Below are 16,943 nucleotides of genomic sequence, written 5' to 3' on the forward strand. Positions count from 1 at the left end.
TGATCTCCTAACCTCATGATCCGCCTGCCTCAGCCTCTCAAAGTGTTGGGGTTACAGGCGTGAGCCACTGCGCTGGCCTCACTTTCTATAAAGTCTAAGCATTCAATTCATTCAATTTCTATTAAGCATATACTGCGTGCCATGCACTATTCTAGGCACTGGAGACGCAGCAGTTGAACAAAGGTTTCTGCCCTCACAGGTGAAGCCCATAAAAAAGTGAAATATATTTGATAGCTGGGTAACAGTAAGTACTACAGAGTGAAATACAGCAGGGAATGGGGATAGGGAGACAGAATGTAGACGTAAATATGTGTGCATGTATAAAAGGGGCTGCATTTTTAAACAAGGTATCCAAGGGAAGGCCCACTCAGATAACGACATTCGAAAGATCCAAAGATGAGAAAACAAGTTATGAGGCTATCTGGGGAAAACCTTATTCTAAGCAGAGGAAACACCAAATAAAAAGACCTTGAGGCAAGAACGTGAGTTTGGTGTTTTCTAAGAAGCCTGTTTGGCTGGAACAGAGGGTGAGAGAGGGAGAGGAGTAGGAGATGAGATAAAAGAAACAATGCTTAGCACGGGGGTTACATAGATTCTGGCTTGTAAGTCATTTTAAGGTCTCAGATTTTAAATGAGATGGGAAACCACAAGAGCACCAAGGGTTTGAGCACAGAAATAATGTGCTTGCTATTTAGCAAGGTAACTGCTATGTTGATAACAGATTCCAGGGAGGCAAGAGTAGAAGCAGTGATACTGTTGCAATCTACCAGCAAGAAGGTCTGAATAAATTTTGAAGGTGTACTGTATGGAATTTGCTAAAAAACCTGATATGGGGTTTAACAGAAAAAATAATGTCAAGGGTTTTCACTAGAAAATAAGGACTAGTCATTATCTAAGATCATAAAGAGTGTAAGAGAAGTAGGCTCAGGGGAAGAACAAGAGCACAATTTTGGAGAAAAGTTCTAGATACTTATTAGATACCCAATTATGAGTCTAGGTATGAAGTATGAAGTCTAGGGCCGAAAGTCTAAGCAAGAGATAAAAATCTGGAAGCCATCAGCAATAAAAAACCTTTAAAGCCAGACTGGGCAACACGGTAAAACTTTGTCTCTATAAAAAATACAAAAACTAGCTAGGCATGGTGGTGCAAGCCTCTGGTCCCACCTACTGGGGAGGCTAAGGTGGAAAGATTGCTTCAGCCAATGAGGCAGAGGCTGCAGTGAGCCAAGATGGCACCACTGCAGTCTAGCCTAGGCAATACAGCAAGATCCTGTCTCAAAAAAAATAAAATAAAATAAAAACATCTAAAGCCATGAAACTTAATGATTTCATGGAGGCAATGAATCAAAATGAAAGAGGTCAAAGAACTGAAACTTTCCAGCCAGCCAACACTTAGTGGTCAGCGAGATGAAGCAAAATGAGTAAGGAAAACTTGATAAGTAGACAGTGAAGAAGGAGAAAATCTAGAAGCATACAGACTCCCAAAACCAAGTAAAGGCAAGTTTTTCATTTTGTTAAGAAAAGAATGACCATATTCAAAGTATTACATGTTCTGGAAATGCAACTGGGTTAAAGATCAAAGCCTGCAGGATCACTCACATGTTCAAATTTAAAGCTATTATAATAGTCTAAATTACATATGGTTATAATATACTTCAATTATATATACACCCACACATATAAAATTACCTACCACCACGACCTTTCTTGTTTTTCCTGCTCTTTACATCAATAGTTTAACAGAACAGCAAAATATGGTCACATTCAGAATCAATTAACACACAAAAAAATCAAACAAGTTACAAGGACCAAGGCAAACAGGGTATGTTTCAATGAAAAAAGAACTCAAAGGTCCCAGAAATGGGGGAGAAAAAAAAAAAAGGAACAGATTCGGAATGCATAGAATCAAATTTATTAAAATTCTTACATGATTCTCAGGTACAAAGCTAAGTTACTTAACAAAATTTTTTATTTTGTCTGACACAAAGATTAAAGGTTTCCAATGTTTCCTACATAACATTAAAGGGGAAAGGCAAAGACAAGTTATGTAATTACAATTTAAAAAAAAATCAGTCCCCAAATAGTACACGATTTTTAAGATTAATATACTGGAAAAATCAAACTTTACCTCAAACTCATGGTGGTTCCAAGAGATCACATTAGCACTTCCAAGCTCTCTGTCAATATTAAATGCTCTCATTTCAGATTCAAGAGTATCTTTCAGTTCTTCTCGTGTTTTGAAATTCCAAATAAGGTTTGACCTGGCATGGTCTTGACCAAACCTAGACATACATATTATCAGGAAATAGCAGGATGAACTAAGCATTTTAAAAACCTGTAAATATCCCTTACTGTACCCTATAGTACATTATAATAAGAAAAAAAAGTGGAATAGACTTTAGCAAGTGTAAGTAAAGAAAATAAAATCTGTGTAAAGAAGTAGAGTAAAATATTCATGATAGAATCTTGGTGGTAGGTATACAGATAGCCACTTCAAAATTCTTTTACCTTTTGTATGTTTGAAAGTTTTCAAACATAGGCCAGGCGCGACGGCTCACGCCTGTAATCCCAGCACTTTGGGAGGCCGAGGCAGGCAGATCACGAGGTCAGGAGTTTTAGAGACCAGCCTGGCCAATATGATGAAACCCCGTCTCTACTAAAAATACAAAAATTAGCCAGGCATAGTGGCACGTGCCTGTAGTCTCAGCTACTTGGGAGGCTGAGACAGAAGAATCCTTGAACCAGGGAGGTGGAGGTCGCAGTGAGCTGAGATCATGCCACTGCACTCCAGCCTGGGTGACAGAGCAAGACTCTGTCTCAAAAAAAAAAAAAAAAAAAAAATCATAATAAAAAGTTGAGGAAAAAAGGGAACCTAAAATATACAACAAATCTGTGTGAATTTAAAAAAAAATCTGATATTTCAACTTCAATGTTTATTGCTAATACAAATTCCAGTTAGAAAACAATTCTATTGGCCAGGCGCGGTGGCTCCCACCTGTAACCCCAGCACTTTGGGAGGCCGAGGTGGGCAGATCATGAGGTTAGGAGTTCGAGATCAGCCTGGCCAACATGGTGAAACCCCGTCTCCAGTAAAAATACAAAAAATTAGCTGGGTGTGGTAGCGCATGCCTGTAATCCCAGCTACTCGAAGGCTGAAGCTGGAGAATCGCTTGAACTCGGGAGGCAGAGGTTGCAGCGAGCCGGGATCACGCCATTGCACTCCAGCCTGGGCAACAGGGCGAGACTCCGTCTCAAAACACACACACACACACACACACACACACACACACCACAATTCTATTGTCAGATATAGAATTTTAGGTTGGGGAGATAAGAATTGCTGGACTTTTGGGTCAAGCATGTGGAATCAGCAACAATCTATATATATTAGGACTTTACAGACTACCCAAGAAAGAATACTGCAAACTGCCAAGCTACAACTGAGCATTTTCCACGTATCTTCCTCATATGCTTGGAGTAACTATTGTAAAACATTTTGGAACGAGTCTAACTGGGGATGAAAGGGCTTCACATATGCTTACTTTCAAGTCTGCAATCCGCCTAGAAAGTCTCATTTCAGAGTTGCAAGGAAGTTCTATGGGGCGCAACACAACTGAGAGAGAAATCCAAGGCATATACTTAAGGATATACTATATACATACTGTATACTTTAAAAGTAGTGAGGGAGAGTTTTCAAAGGACATATTTTTCTTTATTGGCCAAGGTATAATTGATATGTCAGTTTCCAGAGTGAGTACTGTAAGTTATCTAAAAGAAGCTTTGCAAACTCCCCAAAATGATTGTTTCCCTGTCCTGTGTGTGTGTGTGTGTGTGTGTGTGTGTGTGTCCAGGAAGGGGGTGCAGGGTGAGGGTGAGATTAGTGGATAAGAAGAGGGAAGAGGTTACCACATTTGAAAGGAGGGAAGGCCCTCCTATCAGCTAACTTGGACACTCATTTCTCACAAGTCTTATGTTATTATCATCTGCCTCTTTTAAGACTCTATTTCCAGGCCGGGCGCAGTGGCTCAAGCCTGTAATCCCAGCACTTTGGGAGGCCGAGACGGGCGGATCACAAGGTCAGGAGATCGAGACCATCCTGGCTAACACGGTGAAACCCCGTCTCTACTAAAAATACAAAAACTAGCCGGGCGAGGTGGCGGGCACCTGTAGCCCCAGCTACTTGGGAGGCTGAGGCGGGAGAATGGCGTAAACCCGGGAGGCGGAGCTTGCAGTGAGCTGAGATCCGGCCACTGCACTCCAGCCTAGGCGACAGAGCGAGACTCAGTCTCCAAAAAAAAAGACTCCATTTCCAACTAGGAATTATGCAATTATTTCTAAGCCCGCAATAAAGTATTTTAAAGTAATCATCACTAAGCCTTAATAAAGTCTTTAATGTAATTTTAGTTCCTCAGACTATCACTCTATGAAAAGCCTTAATTTTAGGAGCATCTCTAGTCACCCCAATCTTAACAGTTATAGTTCCTGAACTTGATGGCATAAAAATACCTGTGGCATAAAGCAATAGTTTCAGGGAAGAAAAACATGTCATGATGCTCTCATGGCAATACTAAGTTTAATCTTTACTGGAAAAGAGACCTAAAGTTTACCTATAATAGAAGAGATCCCAATTTGCTTCTATTTTTATTCTTTGTCTTCTCTTTCGAAGAACTACTGGCTTCTGATTTATATTCTGGAATAGAAAAAAACTTCATAGTGCTCAATCTGGGGCTACCAAATAGGCTTAGTCAGAAGATCATCAATTTATAAGTGATGAGAAACATTTCTTTCATCAAATTTTGATGGTAACAAAAATTAAAGGAATAAATAAAATCTACAAAACATGAATATAAATGTAGGATATTAAATTATATCACATAATTTGACAACATATATTTCTATAGTGTTACTCAAGTATTTTCCATGTAGTCTAAAGCTGTTTCAACACCAAATTTTGTTAAAGTTTACAGTGATTAATAAAATTTATAATAGTCAAAAACAGTGACTTGTTTCAAACATTTACATGCAGTTAACACAAAAGTCTTGGGACAAAAATAAATGCAAAAGATTACAGATTATTAAAGTGCTACCAAAGCCAAGAGGAGCAAGTACAAATTGAAATAGCTAATGGAGGAGAAATGTGTCTACATTCAAACACATGTGAAGTAAGACTTGAATTTATTAAACAAAGAATTATCAAAGATGACTTCACATGCCAGGCAGCTTAATGCATTTCACACACGTAGCAGGAACTTACACTCACCATATTGTTTTTGTCCTGAATTTAGTTGTAAAAAGGAAAAAAAATTAAAAATAAAAGCAGAATGACCCTAGATCTGCTAAATTATATCTATTACACATCAATATAAAATTATCTTCACTTTAAGACTAAAATAGGTGCACGTGCTTCTCTAAGCCTGTGACTCAAATTTTAGGCAGTCATAAACCCTTTGAGAATTCAAAGAGAGCTATGGCCCCTGTTTCAGAGATAGGCACATACTTAAGGTTGCAACTGGAAGAGAAGATTTCAAGGAATTCTTAAAGTCTCTATATGGACCAGAGGTTAAGAATCTCTGTTCCAAATGAAACCTATGTATATATCAGACATGGAAACTCTAATCCTCATTGTGATAGAAACAAAAAGTAGAAAGTGGTATAGATTAAAACATGGAAGTCTGTAATTTCATTAAAGTGCAAAAAAACCCCAGACTAGCTAATATAGAAAAAAAAAGGTAAAATAAATTTGAAAAAATATTGTTTGAAATATAAACCCTGTAAGTTATATAAGAAAATGTTTCCTACAAATTTTAATTCTGTGCACTATCACGAAAGCTAATGCAAACTGGTTTGAATAAAGTATATAAATAATTCAAAATTTGGTTTAATGACAAACCTTTTCTTAAACTTTCTAATTAAGAAGAACTTTCTTCAATCCCTCCTCCCCTCTAGGACAAAAGGCTGGCAGTCCAAAGTAACAAAAATGTAAATACTATACAGAAAAAGGGCAAAAAGCTCTCCCTAAACTAAGTGACTGAATTGGAGACTCAGGCTAACAGTTCTAACTAGCTAAACAAATCCCTAAACTGAAAATAACAAAGAAAAAGCAACCTTACACATTAGTCAAAGGTTACTAGTAATCCAGCACAGAGCATCAGCTGCAAATGGAACCGACTTCATAAACACTGATTATATAAGAAATGCAGATTATTTCAAGACTTGCCAGTTAATCTTGACAATGATTAGTTTTCAGACTCTAACTACAGCATAAGATCGTTCCAAACTTTGATGTTAGTGTTTCTATTAACAAAACAGTCACAAAGATTATTTGCTGTTCCCTAAAGAAATTAATGCTAAAAATAGGACCCACGCAGAAAGGAGATAAGCCATTGATGCTAACCAAAAGATCTTCTTGACCAACATTTATCTGGCATTATTTGCTCAAAACTTTAGCAATACCCCATGGAAATGATACCAACAAACCAGTAAAACACTTTTTATATTAAAAATATTCTTTTCCCTCTAAATTGTTTTAAAATAGCAGATTATTTTCTATAGTTTTAGCTAAGACAGCTTTGTGTTCATGCTTATGTTGGATAAATGTTACATATGAAGTCTGATGCCAAAAACTTATCTGCAGTATAACTATATTTAACAGCTTGAAACAACTGTTATTTTAGAAATCAGTTTAACTACCTGAAGCCAGGAGCTTGCAATTTTTAATAACTGTGAAAATCATTCATATCTGTAGATTTTTCAACTGTTCAAATGCTATACCAGTATTATCCTGACCAGATATGTATATAGTGCCTTTACTATTATCTTGCTTGTATATCAAAGAAACCCTATAAGATAGAGAAGGGAGGTATTGTTATTCCGATTTATGAAAGAGGAAAGTAAGGTTCTAAAAACCCATAACTTGGATTAACAAGTAATGAAACTAGGCTCAGAAGTTAACCAACTCAAAGTTCAGTATTCTCTTTACTATACTACATAGCCACTTGAAAGCCTGTCTAATGATTCCTTATATTGAATATATCACTTATATAAATTAGCAGTAATCTATTATTCTGGAGTTCTAAAGAATTGAACATTGATCCCAGTTTCAGATAGATACACAAGACTTTTGTTCTGCTATGCTTACGTATTCTGGCAATCCGTAAGAAACCCACTTGTTTTAGAAAGATATTAAAGTTATTTTCCTTGAATAAGGCAATAGCTACCATAAATAAGGAGAAGGTTAAAGAGGAAGAATGTACGTGTGATCAACAAAAACAGAGATCAAGACTGCTTCTACAGGACATCTTAATTCATACTTAACCACTGCAAAACCCATTATAGATAGAAGAATGCATTACTGAGTCAGGTTCTGTAGAACATAATGCATGCTGAAGAATAAGACCAAAACTGTTTTAGATCTAACTTTGATGTGAGAAAAAATTACTACAAAATTTAAGTATACACAATACATTTAATTTAAAATGTGAATCTTGTCTCCAAAACACTTGTCTGGCTAGTTCTGAATAAAAAGGCTAACAGGAAGAAAGAGCACCTTTATTTTCACAGGTATAAAACAAAGTCCAGAGAAGAAGGGAAATAAAAACCTAATCATCAACTCATAAAACTATGAACTAAGGAAAATGTACATAACAGTATGAATTAGAAATTAGGTACCATTCATTTTTAAGCTTCAGGCATTCAGCAAGAAATATATCAATACCATCTCTGTGAACAGCAGGAACTAAAGTAGACTAGGACACACAGAAGTGCTAGGAATTTGGAAGCAAATTCTATTTTTACCTCTTTTTGAGCAATGCCCATCCGATCCCTCCAGTGCATCAATACAAGATCCACTTTTTCTTTGGCAAATTTTTCAACTTCTTTAGCAGCTTTTCCAGCTAGTCTTTGCCACTCTGGAACTTTACTAAATTTTCCATACTGATCCTGTAAAATAATGTTGAAATCCATTACATGCCTGTTTGCAAATTTATTTTAAAATTTCATGTAAAGCTGTGTCATTCTATCTATCTTATAAGGTAAATGCTGAATGTTATGGTTCAGTGAAGAAACAAACTGAAAACTTCTACAAATTATACTTTTTATCCAAAAAACTTTAACTTTTCTACTTAGGTTTCAAGATGATTCTTTTATGAGGGGTGGCAAGATGCAAGTGGGAGCTGGGTGCAGACAGAGAAGGATGACAGAAAAAGAATATATATAAGAAATTATTATAGTAGTGTATCATAAAGATGTTTAATTTTTCCATGGATGGCCCAACCTTATAATTAACACAAATCTTGTAGGGAAAAAAACCCTACCTATAACTTTTTTCATGGTCGGCCCCTTTTACCGACAACATTTATCAATCTCATATGTGCAAAGTACATTTACACACTTATTGGTACTCCAGAACGTACCAATAGGTTGAATTAGAGAAACAAAACACAGAATAAAATGACCACTATTCATAACATTAATTTGTGGTGATAGTTGCGTAACTCTGGAAATATACCACAAATTATTTAATTGTATATTTTAAAAAGATTACAGGATATAAATTTTACCTCAAGAAAGCTATCAATAGTTAAGTATTACTATTCAATGCAATGAATTCTTTGTTTCTAAAATTTTTAGCGTGTTTCAAAAAAGACATATATATATAACAGTACCCTTACTCCTAAAAAAGACACACTTGGGACAATTATATTTACCATTGCTATTTTCACATTGTCTCTAACATGCATCCGATCAGCATCCTTCTCAGGCACGAGATCTGAGCTGTCCAAGTACGCCAGCAAGCCTGGCGGCTAAAAACAAAGCACAAAATCCACTTTCAAAACAATGTGAAAAAGAAAATTTAGCTTTAACAACCCAAATCAATTAATGCTGTGGCTTAGCTATTGAGGGTAAAACTTTAGGGTAACTCCTATAATAAATACCTTTTCAATCAAAAACAAACCATCCCCTTTTAACAATACAGATAACTTGTTCAATTAAATTTTATTAGATAGGATATAAACCTAATTTCTCAACTGACTTACCAAAATGCGTTTCAACAAGTTTGTTGCGGTTGCATTATCAGCTGTCCACAGTCCCACTAAATGTCTACTTAGCTGTCTGAAAAAAGCAGACGTTGAGAAAGGTTTGCTGCTTTATCTCAGCTAGAACAGAAAGGAATTTTTAAGAACAAAATATCACATAATTATAAAAAATATGGCTACAGTAAAAAAATTCCGATGTTAAAAATAATTACTAAAAATTCTAATGTGGCGAGTTATAATTCAAATGTTACTAATATTTTGGAATTTTCTAAAAATTAAAATGTTTTCCTAATACACTCATTTTCAATAAACCTGAACATGGAAAAAGTAGTTTCTATCCCATTTAAAGGAAGAAAAAAACAATAAAAACAATTAGAGTTGATGACACAAATAATTTGCATAACAAGTCCTACTAATATAGTGACAATGGCATCCTGGCATTTTTTGGAATTCTGAACAAGCAAGAAGTCAACAACTATGTTCTAATATAACCGTTTTGGCAAGGTCAGAGAGAAAATTATTTTCACTTCTAGAGTCTGGGCAAAGACCTAAACCACTTACAGCAAATTATTCAACTCATCTCACTTAAAAGCTCTAAGAGTATATTTTAATTCAAAGTAAAAATCTAAGATCCAAGTTCAATCTATGGTTTAGTCATTTACTAATTTTAATCCCCATGTCAACATCTGTCTCCTTAACTGAAAGCTCCTCATAAGTAGAAACGCTATTTTACTCACCAGTGACCTTTCTGTGCTTTGGTGGGGATTCAATTACCATAGCTATAAGAATGGTCATGAAACCTATGAGGGAAATAACCAAATAACCACCTACAAACATATGTTTTATATATGTTACATTACTGAAGAACAAAATTTAACTGCAAAACCCAAAATATACTTTGTCTGTCACCAGAAAGTGAACGCTACTAAAACTGTTCATTCCTGTGCCAATTTGAAAGCTAACATACTGAAGTAATTAAACTTGTAATTTCCTTCGCTGGCATTTGGTAAGTTATCATGTCAGTGACTCCTAAAAAGGCTTTTAGTTAGGGACAAAAGAGATAACACTTTATAACAGCAATTTCTAAAAGATAAAGCAATGCAAATAGAGTGATATTTCTATTATACATTGACAGATCTTTAACAGCCTAATTCAAATATTACTAACCTTTTGGAATTTTCTCCAAATTAAAATGCTTCCCTAATACACTAATTGATCACAGTAGGGGAATTTAACTGATTAACTATACTAATGAGGAACACAACAAGGAAGCATTTAACATTAGGGGCGGGTTAATGGAATAGGCTATCAACAGTCTCTGCTTTAATGAAAGATGCTGTCTAGCACTGCTAATAAGACAATACTAGGGAAACATCCTTCTTATCTTTATCCTCTAAGACTACTTTTGTTGTTAACCCAAGTGAGGGAGGTAGTTTCTTCTAAAAGTATAAATAGTAAAAAAAAAAATCACTGGCAAGGCAGCATACCATGACGTATAATAACTACACACAGGTGACAAAGAAAATGTACAGTATTGTAACAAACTAAACATTTAACTCAGCAACTTATGCTATTATTTAAAAAGTCAAAAAATATAATTAAAAATATTTATGATACTCATTGTTTTTACTAATATGAATCATAGTATGGTATGCTTAAGATAGCTGAAAGGGTCACATGTTAGAAATCACAAAGAGGGTTAAAAGGGCTGGAATTCATGTAGTGTGGAATAAATGAATAAATTTATGTGTTTATATTTGAATGACTATTAGGAAAAAGGGAATCATTTAATTAAAAGAGATTTAGGTTAAGTCTAGCTTCAGCTGGATATGTAAGGTTTTCTGTGGTTTGTTTTTAAAGTACAGTATTTGACCAAAGATATTTAAAAATCAACTATGTGAGGTTTTCACATGGCGTCACGTGCATGCAAGATGGTCACAGGAATGTAAGGAGAAAAGGCCTGAGCATGTGGTTCTAGTTCCATAAGCTTGTAAGTACTCTTTTCCATACTGGTCCCATGACTGTGGTGTCAGAGCCTGATAATAGGTTACTGGGGGGAAAAAAGTAAACAGTGTTTCCCCCCAAGTTATCCACAGGCAGGGACAGTGATCTTTTGGGCAAAATCCTTCTGTAAGGAAAGGAAAAGAACTAGGTGGATCAAAAGAAAATGTAATATTTGTGTAATACAAACACATTTAGTTTTATGTAGTATCTGAATCAATTATCTATAGACAGGAAGTTAATTTATAGCAAACTGAATTAAATCACCTACCTATTTGTAAGCATCCTTTGATCTGAGCTTATTGTAAACATCGCTGTATGCAAGTGTCGAGGTAAGGCACCTTCACTTAGGGCAAGCTCCTGCATTTTTGTAGCAATTTCTTTATCACCTTCCTTTGGAAAAAGGGTAAGATGATCCTAAGGCAGCAATCCAGGACAAACTATCCAAACTTTAAAAAACTAATTTTACATCTTTAAATGAAAAAACTATTCAGTATGTAATAAAAGTTTAAAATGCATCTTCCACTCACCCAAAAATAACATAGGTTGAGTAGTAGCACAGGTAATTTTTAAACCTTTGGAATAAGGTAGAGATGTTTCCAGACAACTTTACCTCATAAACTATGCTTTGCTAAACTTAATATTAAAACTAGGTTCATTCCCTGTGTGTGTAGTTGCCAACAAAAAGGAGAGGCTTGGCTATCACAAGTTCTGTTAAATTTGGGTACTTTGGAAGCTAATACTGAGCAAAGAACCCATTAGCTAAAGGGAGAAAATTAGCCTCTGGTTGTATATACACACTAAAAACGCAAACTTTGATGTTCCATCCAGTTCAATGCCTATATATAATTACAGCTACTTAAGGGCATACTAATTCTGTGATTGTGTGCTACACTTATGCACAATAGATGAATTTTTTGGTAAAAGGAGAATTCTTAAATTGTATTCAAATTGCTTCTATGACAACAAAAGAATACAAGAATCCAAAAGCCATTTAGACTGATATCATTGTAAACATCAAAGTATGCAACAGACATTCATGGCCACCTTATCTTTTAAAAAATATAGAAACATAAAGCAACTATCTTAAAGAAGCAGTATCTTGGACAAGATCATGCCCCAATCTCTAGAGCTCAATTACAAATATGCTTTAGCAAGAACTTTTTTGTTGCCTTATTTGATATAATTTTGCTATGAACTAACTCCATCAATAGAGTTCTATTCAATCTCAAGATCCTTCCAAAAAAGGGCAACAGATAGAACACTAACTTTTAATTACTTTAAGTAAAATGAACAAATAATGCAGTAACAGATTTATTTGCTCTACAACTTCACCTACTATGAAATTAAAACTTTTATTATTGAGGATTGTTTCTGTAACAAGCTTAAAACTAATTTCTAAATAAAGATTTAAAATTACTTTTCTTATCCAGAGAAATGTTTATTTCCCAAAAAGACTGAAAGGCAATACTGTCAACTTCAATTAAAACAGCCTATCAACATTGAAGTAAGGTTAAAATTTCAAAACTGTTCTCTCACCTCTATTATTGCCTTCATAACCAACCCAGCTCCTTTTATTATTGCCATGGAAGGATGCTTTAAAGTGAGAGGAAAAAAAGTATCAAAAAATAAAGAAGAATTTTATTCCAACACATTTAGCTGTTTACTCTTAAGAAGGATATACATTTTTACACAACGTATAAGCCATACAATTAGTGAAGGATACATCTCAAAGTCAGTTTGGTTAAATATTTTAGGTATTTTCACAATATAGCCTTAGAGATACAGACACATAAACAAAAAATTTATGTTAGTAGGAAACAGCCAACAATTATTTGAATAATTATTTGAATGATACTAAAATAATAAAAACATAAATACCATATATACATACATGTACCTAGTAAGTACTATAGTACTGTATAAAATAACAAACCTTTTCCAGTGTTTATGAAGAGCCCTGCTAAAGCTCATTTTATTATTTGGGAATTTGTAAAGAAAAGGGAACTTTGGGCCTACCACAGAAAAATGAGTTTTTCACTATTAAAATGGAGGCCAGGTGTGGTGGGTCATGTTTGTAATCCCAGCACTTTGGGAGGCTAAGGCAGGAGAATCGCTTAAGTTCAGGGGTATGAGAACAGCCTGGGCAACAAAGGGAGAACAGCCTGGGCAACAAACAAACAAATAAATAAATAAATTAGCCGGGTGTGGTAGCATGTGCCTGTGGTCCCAGCTGCTCAGCAATTGAGGTGGGAAGATCACTTGAGTCTAGGAGGCTGAGGCTGCAGTGAGCTGTGACTGCATCACCGTACTCCAGTCTGGGCAACAGAACAAGACCTTTGCCTCAAAAAATAAAAAAGCAAGATACAGAAAATGGGCAGAGTGTCAAAACAGCAGTCAACACCCATCAACAGGGCTCTACATGAAACACCAAGAAATCTGTATGCTCAAAATGTACCAATATGATAATGTACTAGGTACATTTGTCTATATTATAGATCAAGCTTGTCCAACCTGCAGCTTACATAGATGTTTATATTTATTCAAAGCCAACCCAGGATGGTTTTGAATGTAGCCCAACACAAATTCTTAAACTTTCTTAAAACATTTTTGTGATTGTTTTTTCTTTTAGATCATCAGGTATTGTTAGTGTTAGTGTATTTTATGTGTGGCCCAAGACAATTCTTCTTCCAACATGGCCCAGGGAAGCCAAAAGACTGGACATCTCTGCTGTAGAAGTATGCAAATGTTATCTTAGAAACAGTGATCCTAAAAGTGGTTCCCTTAAATTCATTGCTATCTGATAAGAAAAATATAAGCTCTCACCTGAAAAAGTTTAAAAAGGGTTCTTCCATTGGATGCTACCATCTCTAAGAGCATATCAAACTGCTGCCCTTCAGTTGTCTCACTATATGGAGCACAGAGGGCAAAGGTAAGGAAGTCCAAGAGCGAACTAATAACTAGGGCACCAGTCCCATGATCCTGAAACAAAGCAACAGATTCTCTTAAAGACTTGAAGATGGGGAGCTTCAGTTACATTGTAACAAGAATGTGTTCCTTTCTGTTATTCTATATGTCAGACATAAACATTGACTTTAATTTCTCAACATGAGGTTCAAAGTTGGATGACTCTTTAGTACTTGCTTTGCTCACACAGTGAATCCATTATCCATCATACCTCAAAAGGAACAACTAAAATTCAGTCAAATTTCAAGAGTATAACCAAGACTTCTCAAATGTGTATAACAAAGGTTAATGTTTATTTGTATAAAAGAAATCTTTGCCAATATTTAAAAAATTCTGGCAATCTGCTCATGTTCCTTCAAGATGCTATAGAATGCCTATCTCCAAAACTGTTATCAGGAACTGATGAACAAAGATTTGGCTTAATTTTCTTAGAGCAGTTTATTTAATAATGACATTTTTAAAGAAAGAAAAGACAAAAATTGGAGTATCACTGTGAAAATCTAAAGGCTTTGACATGTATCCTTCCCAGATGAATGGATACAGTCCTAAGACAAAATATTTTATTATCAGTGACCAAGCTGAACTGTGACCAATACTGACCAAAGCTGGGGGCTATAATAAAAAAACAAAATCATCCACGTGGCACTTCTAGATTATCTTTCAATAATGGCATGATATCTACCATGAAGACAAATTTAATTATAACTTACCACATGGGAATTAAATTTCTCCAGTAAGTTTTCCAGAAACTTCTTTGATGAGAGAAGAGAAGCTTTGTTCAACTGTTCTTGTCTTAAGTCATAGTCGTCATGCATGGGCTATTGATGGGAAAAAAAAAAGCGGTAATTCATAAGCAGTCCCACGTGCTAGCATCACGCAAAAGTCATTTATAAAGAGTATTCAAATTACACACTGAAAGAATTAAAAACCATTGCCTTTAAAGTGTAAGACAAAAAGGAAACTCGTGGTAAGCAGGCAGAAGTGATGATTTACCATGATTTTGATCAGACTTCACAGATAATTTGCCCCACAATTAACTCAACATATACACAAGGTACTCTCTCAAAAGTCACAGATCTTATTAAAAGGTAAACAACATTTGCCCAGCCAGAATTTTAAAACTAAAATTTGAAATAAAACTTAGCATTTAGGCCGGGCGCGGTGGCTCAAGCCTGTAATCCCAGCACTTTGGGAGGCCGAGATGGGTGGATCACGAGGTCAGGAGATCGAGACCCTCCTGGCTAACACGGTGAAACCCCATCTCTACTAAAAATACAAAAAACTAGCCGGGCGAGGTGGCGGGCGCCTGTAGTCCCAGCTACTCGGAGGCTGAGGCGGGAGAATGGCGGGAACCCGGGAGGCGGAGCTTGCAGTGAGCCGAGATCGCGCCACTGCACTCCAGCCTGGGCGACACAGCGAAACTCCGTCTCAAAAAAAAAAAAAAAAAAAAAAAAAACTTAGCATTTAAAAGCATGCAGTAAACAACAAATACTTGTCTCAAGGGTGATTTTCTTTTAACTACTGAAACATTCCAGCATGATGGTTAGGAGTACAGCTCCAATCCTAATTTTACTATTGACAATAACTGGGAGACATTAGGCAAGGTAAGTTACTTTACGTAACTCTGAGTTGCATTTTCCTCAGCTGTAAAGTAGGAGTAATAGTATTTATATAAGATTACTATAATGCTTAGATGAGATAATTCATGTAAGATACACAGCCAACACCTAATATGTAATGAGGGCTCAATGTTTCATAGCACTGTTTACTTTTTTGTATTGTGGTAAACTACATATAACAAAAGTTACCATCTTAACCATTTTAAATTACACTGTTCAGTGGCATTAAGCATTCACATTTTTGGGCAACTATCACCCACCACTCATCGCTAGAATTTTTTTCATTTTCCCAGACTGAAACTCTGTAATCATTAAACAACAATTCCCCATTCTGCCTTCCTCCCAGCCCCTGGCAACCACCATTCTACTTTCTGTCTGTGAATTTGACCTCGTATAAATAAAATCATACAGTATTTATCCTTCTGTGACTGACTTCTTTCACTAGCTTCATGTTCTCAAGGTTCATCCATGTTGCAACACGTGTCAGAATTTCCTTCCTTTTTGTTTCTGCTCATTTAGCAAATACTGTACGTTGCTATGATTAATTGTACAAACTTTGGAGCCAGAAAGTGGGCTTGAAGCCTCCTCTACCACTTACTAGCTACACGACCTTGAACAAGTTACTTGGGCCTTAATTCCTTCTCTATAAAATAGATATAATAGTAGTAACTTCTAAAGTTCATTGGAAGACTGAATAATATATGCGAAATTCATAGAATAGTACCTGAAACACAGAAAAAAAATAATTATTGTTTATTAAACAGCTTGATAAGGCCCATTAAAGATAAAAACAAAAATTAAAAAGAATATTATCCTCAGGAAGCTGATAGATTGAAAAAAATACACCATGTTTAGAAATAGCAATAATCCAAAGAAGAAATTGCTAAGAAAGATAAGTGTTATATTTATGAGGGTAATTTCACTTCAGGGAGGGATAAATCACTACCACCTTCAGGAATAGGAAAGCTCCATTTATTTTTAAATTTTTTAATTGTTGTGGGTACATAGTAGGTGTGTCTATTTGATAAGCTTCATTTAAAAGCTGACTTGAGCTCTTAATGAATGATGAGCAGGGAAAGAATCCTGAGCAGAGGGAATATATGACTTATTAATATATATATAGGTCTCTGTCCTTGGCTCCTGACATACAGCACCTAAAACCCTTGCAGACAGGGGTACTAGCAGAATCTTTTGTTGCAACAGTCTTTTACCCTGGTTCCTGACACAAAGCTCTTTACCCTTAGAATTTCCTGGGTGATAGGAACATCTTTTGTTATAATAAAGCAACTCTCCATGTCATTGTTATTTTAAGTTCTAGTTA

The 16,943-nt window shown here is 35.5% G+C and overlaps 1 protein-coding gene across 1 annotated transcript in view; it reads right to left on the reverse strand.

Annotated features, from left to right (window-relative positions):
• The window catches only part of DNAJC13 (DnaJ heat shock protein family (Hsp40) member C13), a 123,699-nt gene that overhangs the window by 62,369 nt on the left and 44,387 nt on the right, over positions 1-16,943 (reverse strand). Inside the window, exons 14-22 of the mRNA XM_033212670.1 lie at positions 14,714-14,821; positions 13,863-14,018; positions 12,576-12,632; positions 11,308-11,429; positions 9,036-9,111; positions 8,706-8,801; positions 7,795-7,938; positions 4,608-4,690; positions 2,129-2,282 (exon numbers count right to left, since the gene is read on the reverse strand). Coding sequence (XP_033068561.1) covers positions 2,129-2,282; positions 4,608-4,690; positions 7,795-7,938; positions 8,706-8,801; positions 9,036-9,111; positions 11,308-11,429; positions 12,576-12,632; positions 13,863-14,018; positions 14,714-14,821 — 996 coding nt within the window. The remainder of the gene's footprint in view (positions 1-2,128; positions 2,283-4,607; positions 4,691-7,794; positions 7,939-8,705; positions 8,802-9,035; positions 9,112-11,307; positions 11,430-12,575; positions 12,633-13,862; positions 14,019-14,713; positions 14,822-16,943) is intronic.

This window comes from Trachypithecus francoisi, unplaced genomic scaffold, assembly GCF_009764315.1.
Source record: "Trachypithecus francoisi isolate TF-2019V2 unplaced genomic scaffold, Tfra_2.0 Lachesis_group0, whole genome shotgun sequence".
NCBI lineage: Eukaryota > Metazoa > Chordata > Mammalia > Primates > Cercopithecidae > Trachypithecus > Trachypithecus francoisi.